Source organism: Limulus polyphemus, unplaced genomic scaffold, assembly GCF_000517525.1.
Source record: "Limulus polyphemus unplaced genomic scaffold, Limulus_polyphemus-2.1.2 Scaffold4698, whole genome shotgun sequence".
NCBI lineage: Eukaryota > Metazoa > Arthropoda > Merostomata > Xiphosura > Limulidae > Limulus > Limulus polyphemus.
Window position 1 is genome coordinate 15,057 of NW_013670308.1, and position 10,910 is coordinate 25,966.

The window sequence follows — 10,910 nt, forward strand, 5'->3', positions numbered from 1 at the left end:
ACGAACCCAAACTCGAGCGCTTTCGAATAATTGACTATTTCCCTTTGTTCTCCTGAAGAAGAATAGTTAACTGTTACGAAAGCGCTCGAGTTTTGGGTCTTATTTTAAGTTTATAGGATATCTGAAAATATGAAGTACTGTATATATATTGTCTATGAGGGTTATTGGCCAGTAGGTGGCTCTGACAGTGAACCAAACGCTTCGCCATTATGTATCATTATAATTGAACGATTTCCACTTCTCCTCGTACATTTTTTTTTTTTTTTATATTTGTGCGTTTTTTTATTTTTCTTTGGGATTTCCGAAGTATGACTCGATATATTAACTAATTTATTTATGATAAGATGGAAACATAAATTTTGATAAAAGAAAAGGTTGAAAATTCAAGTTTCGGTTACCAAAATGTATCGTAGGAGAAAAGAAAAATATCCGACTTCTTTTGGTTTTTTGTTTTATAATTTCGCGCAAAGCTTCATAAGAGCTATCTATGTTATATATGTCTCTGTAATTTTGAACTGAAAGACAGCTAGTCAACAGCACCGACCATTAACTCTTGGGCTAATATTACCTCACAAAATAAGGAGATTTTACTGTCACTTTTATAACGCATCAACGGCCACCATGTAAGGACCGAATTTTTGCAGCAACGGATCATGAAGGTGAATCCTTGGAATTATATTCAAAAACATGCTAACCGTTAAGTCACGTTGACTCGATTCTATGGGATAGAAAAGTGAAGGGTGGAGAATGGAGATCCTAAAAGGTGCCAAAAACGTAGGGAAAAACGCCGCTCCCAGGAATCAAATTTCTAGTCCCCCCCCCCCCCAACATTTAAAAAAAAAGGAATCTAAAACTCTGCAAATAAAATGAAAAATAAATATCGTAAATATAGTGTCAAAGTTTGGATCAACCGCTCGTGTTCCGGTCGTCCAGCAATTTATGTTCATAATAATCTTAGCTTTTTTTTTTTTACCATAAATCATTATGTAAAAACGTGTAGCCTCGATTTAATAGGAAATTGATCATTTACTACTTTTAAGTGCGATGTTTCGAGGGGGAGCCACTGAGCAATCTAGGATTTGTTCCGATTCTGTAATTTCTCGCTTTCTCAGCTAAATTCTCTTTCCGTAAAGAGATCTTTTAAAATTAGCTCAAGTTGTTTTGTTATTTTTGAAACGTTCCCCTAAAGGTGCCCTTGTTTCCAAGACACAGGAACCTAAAATAGTCGTAATTTTGAGTTCACATGTGAAATTCTTCAACGGTTCTGAAGCTATTCCTTCTTAGTAAAAGAGAGAAAAAAAGAAACAGCCGTGGAAACAAATAAACAATGAAAACTGCTGGCTAAGGAAAACGACTTGCTTTCGAGGAGAAAAATAACTTTTTATCTTTCATGGTTTCCTTTATGAACAAAGGATGTCTTCAGTTTATTTCTACATCAAAGTTAAGAATTAACTGTTTAAGATTACATGGTGAGTTAATCCTTAATCTTTTGTGGTTCTCTTTAAACTTTGAGCGACAACCCAGCATAGCTTGAACTATTGGAGCCTCATATAATCACAGGACTACGGGTGTTACATTGCCCTAATATGTCTTCGTTTTTGACGGAGTCTTGTTTCAACCAATCTTTATGTCCAACTTTTCGCTGACTTTTTATTATTAATGGGGTAAATAATATCCACGTTTTGATTGATTAAATTAAATATTAACGGCATAGTGAAAGCTCAGATGTTTTGAAGAAGTCAATATTTGTTCAAAAATTTATAGAAATGTCCAATAAAATCTATATAAATATAATAGTACTGTCTGTTGTACGTTCATCTAACTACTTCGCATGGTGTGGAAGGATCTTCACCAAAATTGGATCCATGCGGGGGGTACATAAAAAAATTCAGTTTGTTTGTTTTGTGGTTTTTATGGCCGTTTGTGCGTTTTTTACCACTACTTCGCCCCTTTAAATGGATCTTCACCAAATTTGGCATGAAGGTTTGTTGAATCCATACAGAGATACATGCAAATTTGTGGTTTCACATTTTGTGTTTAGCAGTTTTTATGGGCGTTCTTTTTTTTTTACAATTACATATAAGGGAAGCAGCTTTTCATGTCCTAAGGTAACATTTCATTAATCATAAATTTACATAACTTCCGTCCAAGAGACGTGTACTCCAGCTAGTTATGGATAAAATTTATATTAACAAATCTTTTTGTTATTAGTTGTTTTTTTCACCATTTGAAGATTTAAGTGATTTTGAATGGGGAATCTACTATAAAGTCTGGAAGAAATTTTTGTAAGATAATGAAGTTAGCTATAAAAAAAAAACTTCGATTGAAACACCAGTAATAACAATCCCCCAAGAAATGTTTGAGATTAGTGAATTATTCAATAGGAAATAAGTGAATATCTTGTTACCATTCTAATAACTACTCTTATTAAAGGAATTTATAATTCTTATTTTCTGAACTTTGCCTATTTTTCATTGTTTATTGCCTGTTTGTTTGTTTTCAAAGCTACACAATTGGCTATCTATCTCAACCCATCTTGGGTTTCAAGTCCGATTTGTAGTGATATAAGCCCTCAGATTTACCGCTGAGACACATTGGTATTAAAGCTATCTGTGTTGGCCCACCTCTGGAATAAAACACCAAATTTTACCGTTATAAACCCTCATGCTTTCAATTGAGCCATCAAGGGTTAAGGCTGAACTTTATCAACTGATGATATGAATGTCCAGAAGCCTAGTATCAAATATATTTCATTCAGAGGTTAGAACTTATTTCTAGGTAAATTAGTTGTAAGGAGAGCCAGATTTGACTGCCGGAATACTGGAAGGATTCTTCACGCTTAGTTTTCAGGAATCCTTGTCCTTCGAGCTCATCGGAGGAGGGGGCAGTACAAAAATAATTCTCCGCAGTCGTTTTTAATTCCCAGTCTGCTCCTACGTGAAAGCGTACAAAAACTGAAAACGGAGAAGAAATCAACAGCGTATGTAGGCGTAGGAACCGGGTGTCAAGGAAATAATGAAGAAAGCATTGAGAGCCAGAAAGATTAATAATTTGACACTCACAGGTGCATTTCGATAACACTTATTATTATGGTTGTAATCGTGGTTAAACATTCGACTTTCGTCTGAAACTGTAATAGTCGACAACTACCAAACTTAGGATCAGGGCCGGATTAAATATGATGGGGGGGGGGGGTTCTAAATTTCCTGGGGCTTTCTATTTGCATATTCAGTTTCTTATTTTACGGACCTAACGCCCCTTTGCCCAATTTTAAACACTGGTCCGATTGCAAATTGGAACTTTTTAAATAATATAACAAATTGTCAATTTTGAAGTGCACATAGCGATTAAGTTGTTATTATTCATTTAATTGGAGTACGCCTTTATGCAAGGCGATTTACAGGGTTTCCAAACATCAATATGTAATGTTTCACTTATGTACAACATTACTGTGTAACAAACATTGCAGCCTCACGACGCACAAACTGGCAACAATATAATAACACAGCAAACAAAGTGAAAATAGAAAGACAACAATATTCCGCAAGACTTCAACCAAAACTAATAATAAAGACTGTGGAACTTACAATGAAAACACGTACATTGACAGGTGGCGCTTCAAATATACAAATCAAGCCAGCGGAACATGCTCACTGGGGACGCTCTTTACAACAAGAACTAAGTATGGGTCGTTTGTTTTGACAAACTAAAATGGAACTACACTTACTGAAATATCACTTATCTCTATCTGCAGCTTTGCTTATGGCAGGTCATTTTTCATAGTTTCAGTTTTTGTTGCGTAATCCCTTGTAATAAATAGATTAGTAAGACAGTTTTCTTACAACAGCTTTAGATATTTTGAATATTATATTTTTATTTATAAGAAAAATAGTATAATAATTATAAATGAGGAACACAACTTTTCAAATACAGTTATCTTTTATTTCAAATAGTGTTTTTTCTTTTTCTTTTTTACTGCGAGGTTAGGTTTTAGCAGCCACTTGTTGCTTTAACATAAGACAATCGTGAAATAGCCGTACTCATCATTTTTCGTAATGTCATACACTACATTTTTATACAATTATCCTTTTTTGTCTGCGGTGCCCCATTAGATATGGGGCTCCAGCCCCTAAAGCCCTCGCATTAATTCGGTCATACTTACGCTACAAACTAAGTTCTTATCTGGCATCAAAATGATAGTCTCAAAGTTTTCAACTTCGTGAATAAATGGTTTTACAGCTTATTATGCAAATTTTGTATTGGACAGGCTTACAACATAAGTAGTAGTAAATAGGCTTAGAACGCAAGTAGTAGTGGATAGGCTTAGAACGCAAGAAGTAATGGACAGGCTTACAACATAAGTAGTAATGGACAGGCTTACAACATAAGTAGTAATGGACAGGCTTACAACATAAGTAGTAATCAACCTAAAAAAAAGGCACTTCATTGCCCGTCTTCTGTCGGGACGGAGCCTTGCGTGGCCTAGGGGGTTAGCATGCCGGATTGTGAATCCGAGGGTGCATAGTTCGCATTATAAGAGTGGCAGTCACATCCTATTATTCGATTAGAGTAGCCAAAGATTTGGCGGTGGGAGTATTCTCTCTTGTCCATCTATTCAAAATGATGGGCGGATAGCGGAGATAGCCCTTTTGTAGCTATGCCTTAGTATTGGAAACTAAATTAAACAGTCAGAACGTAAGAAAATAGCAGGAAATTTAACTTTTTTTTTCTAGAATACTCGTTCCTCTGTTTGCAAAAGCCTTTTCTCCCTCACGAGTTCGGTATTTAATTTTTATCTACCCTCCCCCTTTTCCTCCAGGTCAAACTCAATATTTGCTTCTACTGCGCCAGTAACAAGTGCCGATACAGAAAAAAAACCAACAAAAAAAACAAGTAGAAAACAGTGAGTTTTGTTGGACATTTTACATTTTATTATTTCTGAAGAAAAACACAATAAAAACTTGTAAAATCGGTGTTTTAATAAATTGTTTTTGTGTGTTTCTTACAGCGAAGAAGAGGAGGAGGAAGAAGAAGTAAAGTAAGTTATTTCACTTCAAATACTGTTGTAAATTTATGATTTTTTTTTGATAAAACATCGATAACAATAAATAGGTTTAATCAAAAGTGACGTAGAATTTTAATATGAATTAATTCGAAATAAAAGGAAAGGTATGTTAATTTAAATATATTGCCTCATCGCTCAAGATTCAATCACATTTTTCTTCGACACTATGATCCTAGCCCTAATAACGTAACGATAGAAGAAAAACGTCGATGTTGTTAGGCTACTTAAGCCTAAGGTTTACTTCGACGTACGCAAAATGTCCATTAAATTTAAGATTCTACAAAGATCACAAAATGTGCATTGAAAATATTTTTACTGCAGTTTTATAACAGAACTAACTGAAGGTGTAACGATAAGAATAGTTATTAGTGAAATAACTTAATTTTTAACAGATTCTGTAAAGAAAAACTTGAAAACTCGAGCTCGGGAAATAAATCTAAGGGATATGGGAAGAGAAATGTGTTTACATCTAATACTGTTATTAGCGAACTATTTTTTTCTAAAAGTCCCTAAGAAGTTAAAAACTTTGTAAAATAGACATGATTATACTGGGTATTTTATAAGGGTGTTAAAAATTGCAGCTGAGAGATACACGGTCGTTTTATAACCCCACCAAGTTTCGTTTTTTTTTGTTTTGTTTTTCACTTTTTCCACACCATTTTCAGGATTCTGAAAGTTACATGCTTTTAAACTTTTCGAATTGTTAATATCCCACAAAAAACCTGTTTTGTTTTTATTTTCTTATCATAATATTGACGGTAAAAGTTGTTTTAAAAAGTATTGTGATCAAGTTACAACAACCCAATTGAAACTTTAAATTTATCAGTATAATTTGCTTCAAAACATTTTTCGTCGTCATCCAGTAGTTTGAAAGCTATGCCAAAAAAAGCTTTTGTTCGTATAATTTTAGCAATCTTTTCTGTATATTTATTGCCTTGTCTTAATAATAACTTAAAGGAGTTAATTTTATTTATAAACCTTAAAGCAGTTAACTAACATGACGTCATTCGGGTCATCTAAACGATGACATTTCGTTCATTTATTTTCTTTCTGACTTTCATTCAAAAATGTTTTGCCTCGATTTTTCCCTAGGTCCTCATCTCATTTCGTTAATTTATTTTCTTTCTGACTTTCATTCAAAATTTTTGCCTCAATTTTTCCCTAGGTCCTCATCTCAGCAGAAGAAGCCTGAGTAAGTGAAAAAAAAAAATGTCCCTGTTATTGGACTAGGCTACCGCTTAAACAAGCACAGTGTCGTTCATTTTTCCCCTCATGCATGGAAAGTTTTTGTTATGCAGTTTTGCGGATGGCGAATGTGAGATTTAAATTTCTGTTATGAACTGCCGACCCCCGAGCGAGCGGTTCATTAACCTCCTTCGTAATCTAACTCTGTTTCCGTAATTTCCTGTTGCAAAAATAAATAAATTATTAATTTGTTTTAATGAAGAAAACCGTGCTCTCTTTTTTTTTTTTTTTTTCGGTAGCGCCAACAAACTGTATTGTGATTGTTTTTAATCAATCTTTTAAGATAACTATGCCATTAGAAACACCGTAAAAAAAACAACTATAAATCTATATTTCGTGATCTTTTAAAGAGCGTCATTAATACTTGATGAAATACTTTTATAGCTACAAATTATGTAAAAATAGAACAAAGCTTCTATATTTTCTCCAAAGACGTTGTGCATTTCTTTCTTTGTTTTTTAAAATAATTTTGGAGATAACCGTTTTATTATTATGTTAAGTAAAACTAGCAGGTTATTCAATTATCTACTAAACCTAAACTAACTCTTTTACGGCAAATTTTATTTCAACCTTGAAATCTTTCCCCACGTTATTATTGGTATTTTAAAATAATGCTATCACAGTATTTCATGAACTAACGTTCTTTCTACAACGTTTTGTTGTTGATAAATTCAGACCCTATTGTTAGCTCCTAGAGTAAATGAACAGTTTCTATAATAATTATTAACAAACATTACAAAAAATAATACATTTTCGTAGCATACTGTTAGGCGATTAATTCGTTTTTTCTCTGTTCTTTAATTACAAGTTGTTGATCACTTTCATAAATGTAATGCCAAACAAAATCTACTCATTTATCAATTATGTTTTAGGTCATATATTGTTGGAAGAGTTAAAAACAACGTATCATATTTGTTATCGTGTAAACGTTTTTTTTTTCTAAGATGGCGAAGCATGATTATAATCAATTAAACTTGCCGTAAGACATTAGTAATAGGCCTATTATATTTCTAACACTACATTTTTTATTCGGTTCATTAGAGGTTTTTCAAGAACAAGAAGAAGAGTGTAAAATAGTTTTTCAACCACACTTTGACTGCCATATGGTGAACAAATGGTTTATATAGAGTAAATAGCGTTCAGACCACTACTATGTTTGTTGCATCCCAGCCAGTCGGATGGTCTCTGTATAGAGCGAAACGCGTCGTCTGCAATGGATACAGCAGTAAAAAGAGTCATTGAAATACTATTTATTATACACTCTTCTTCTTGAAAAAACCCTAAGCGGTTGAGTAATAACATAGTATCAAAAATATAATAGGCCTTTTACTAATTTCTTATGACAAGTATAATTAAGTGTCAACTAGTTATTTAAAATAAACGATTGACTAAATAATTTAGCTAACACTTTTTTTGATGAACTGGAACTTCAAGTGTTATCTGTGATCAACCACAAGTTATTATTGCTCATTTAATCCGCCAATGCCGCATTTTTACTAACAGCTCGAAAAATCCTTTCATGTTCAAAAGTTATTTATGGTTTATCGTGTCTTCCGTTATCTATTGTTGTTTCCCTGTTTACTATCTCGGATTGAAAATATAATATTTACTGTGGAACAGAAAAAAAACTAAAACTGCAAAATTAGATATTTAAACTTTATTTATTCTTCAATTGATCACAAATAAAACATGAATATACAAGTTAGTTTTGTTCATAAATAAAACACAATAAAAAAAAATTCCGTTTTGAATATAAACACATTATACACGCTGGATCGTATTAGTCAGCATGGAGACGAATGGTTTGACATTGTTTATTTGAAACTGTTATAAATTGTTGAACAATTCAACTACTAATTTACTGATTTCCATCTGACGTTACTTACTGTTTTTAATAAGTAACCCTTTTTAGCTATAGATTCTTCTTGAAAGGTGAGTATAAAAATCATTAAAAATAACGAGATCTTGCTAAATATAAATACATGTAAAAGAGTTAGTACTTTAATAACGATAGCTTTCTTTTCAAAATATTATTGTTGTTGGTTTCGAAAGAAATTATAAATTGTTTATGGAAACCGTAGTCTCGTATCACAGTATTATAATTATTACTAAATTTTATCAATAAGTTTTATCATCTAATTTTTCTCATAGTACTTCGTTGTTAACTTTCTAAGTGCCATTTGTTTCTTTTATACTGAACTTTTGTTATAAGAAATTTAAGGATATACAATAAATGTTTATTTAAACAGTGTTCAGTAGGTCTGTTGAAACCCAAGTTATAATTAGGCCTACTATTGTTGCCCTTCTACAACTTTCTTTTTAATGTGAATTGCTTCTAAACAACAGCACCCAACAAGCAGCACCTCAAGTCTCGGAAGCGGAAATGGCGATGGAAGTAAGTTGAAATTTTATGCAACAACTGAAATAAATCAGTATTTGTTTCTTAAAAGTATGAAATCACCAGAACTTGTGTTAGTTATCGAACTGTAAATACAGTGTGTGGAAAATTGTTTAAAAATTGAAAAAGTAAGTAACCGCTCTATCTCATCAGGATATAAATATAACTTTTCTTTAGAAAGTAAATGTTTTAAAGTTGCTTTGTGTTTCGCCATTTCAACTTCACCAGGAAAAGATAACAGTACTACAGCAAAGTTTAAACTACAACTGGTTGTCTAACAGTAAACATGGACACCCTAATTTTAAACTGATGTGCATTTGTGCACAAGTATACACGAAACGATAAGGAGTGACCTATCTGTAACAGTTTCGTTTGACAGCTTACGTAAACATTTTAGTTGTCACACAGAAACATAACTGACATACATAATGAATTATAACGAATTTTGTTTTAAAAAATAATGCTATAAAATGATAATAACTAAACTAAAATCCAAAAAATGTTTATTTTTCGATTATGATCAAAACTCCTTCAGTAGAAATCGGCTTGGTTTAACTTTTTTTTTGTAATGAGTTTTGATGTTTTATTTACCAACACTCAAAACTAGGAGAAGATGCGAAAAAAGAAAGAAGAAGAAGAAGCTATGTGGAGAGAATACATGGAACAACGACGAGTTCAACGACAGAAGGAAGAAGAAGAGTTGAAGAAGCTGAAGGAAAGACAGGTAACTTCTAAGAAAAGAAGATAGATAGACAAGACCCTGTTTAATTTCTTGAGTATCAAACTGAAGCACAATTAGTGTAAATAAGTTCGTTGGCAAAATGTAATAGACAAAAGTAAAAACAAGTAAATTATAACAGGAATAAGTAAGTGAAATACTAATATTTTTGTGACTATGATTCCTTTGTATTTTCTCTTCCAAATATTGAACATTCTTAACGTTCATTAGTTTATCTATATTCACGGGAAATTATTTTACATCTGTTGACTTGTTTCCATGTGATGTGTCAGAAAGATAACCAGTTTTTCACGACAGTTGGCCTAAAATTGAACTACTAGTACATAGTAATTAGAGGCTGATTTTAATTACAGTTTTTGACACGTAATAATATTAGGTACTTATAGTAAGTTTCTTCTTACGTTGTAAAATATTGACTAAATTTTTAACTTATTGCTTCTCTAATTTTGATCGTTGAAATTTTATTGGTAAATTAACAGACTATTTTCTTCAGTTAGGATGAACCTCTTAGATTAAATTCAACTCCACAGACCCGAAAGTGTGTCAACATTTTCATCATTGAAGTGACTAGTAGATTTAAAATGGTTTAACAAGGATAATCTGAATCGGTTTCTCAATATTTAACTGCAGATATTTTTCACAAATAATAGATCAGGGATTAATCAAGGTGTGAGGAGAGTTGACTTCAAGAAACTCTTCTAAATGATTATAATGGATCAGGGATTAATCAAGGTGTGAGGAGAGTTGACTTCAAGAAACTCTTCTAAATGATTATAATGGATCAGGGATGAATCAAGGTGTGCGGAGAGTTGACTTCAAGAAACTCTTCTAAATGATTATAAATAGTAAAACGCGAATAAAACGTAGAGAAGAAAACAATTACTCATGCCTAATTCTCTAATAATATTCCGTAGTTTTATAGAGGGCGGGTAACACCATAAAATACAGTTTGCCATATGTCATAATTTTATCTGTTATTTGGACAAAATTTCTCGAGATTTAGCATTCTCGGGAACCACTAGTAGTGCTTTGTAAACATTCAAAAATTGTGGTTCCGCCATTGGTTTGTTTTCTTTTTGCATAAGGCTTGAAAATCAGTTCACCTGACAGAACCAGATTCCAATTTAAATGCTCAAAGTAAATCACTAGACTTTGTCGAAGAACATACTGATTCCAATTTAAATGATCAAAGTCAATCACTAGACTTTGTCGACGAACATACTGAGAAATCGGAAAATTATCAAGCCAGAATTTTTTACTTTGACAGGCAAAACGAAAAGCCCAAAGATATGAACGGGAGAAGAAAATGATGGAGATGAAGAAACGACAAGAGGAACAAAGGGTTCGTGAGATGGTTAGTAATTGTTTTCTTATTTGTTGTCTGAAAACTCGAGAACTTCATTACTGAGCGTAAAACAAAAATTATGCAGGTTGTAAACTTGTATATATCAAAACTAAAGTTT

The 10,910-nt window shown here is 32.5% G+C and overlaps 1 protein-coding gene across 1 annotated transcript in view; it reads left to right on the plus strand.

Moving 5' to 3' along the window:
• LOC106471559 (troponin T, skeletal muscle-like) overlaps positions 1-10,910 on the plus strand; it is a 34,489-nt gene that overhangs the window by 9,303 nt on the left and 14,276 nt on the right. The window contains exons 3-7 of the mRNA XM_022400173.1: positions 5,009-5,038; positions 6,231-6,257; positions 8,657-8,705; positions 9,316-9,432; positions 10,715-10,801. Of these exons, the coding sequence (XP_022255881.1) occupies positions 5,009-5,038; positions 6,231-6,257; positions 8,657-8,705; positions 9,316-9,432; positions 10,715-10,801 (310 nt within the window). The remainder of the gene's footprint in view (positions 1-5,008; positions 5,039-6,230; positions 6,258-8,656; positions 8,706-9,315; positions 9,433-10,714; positions 10,802-10,910) is intronic.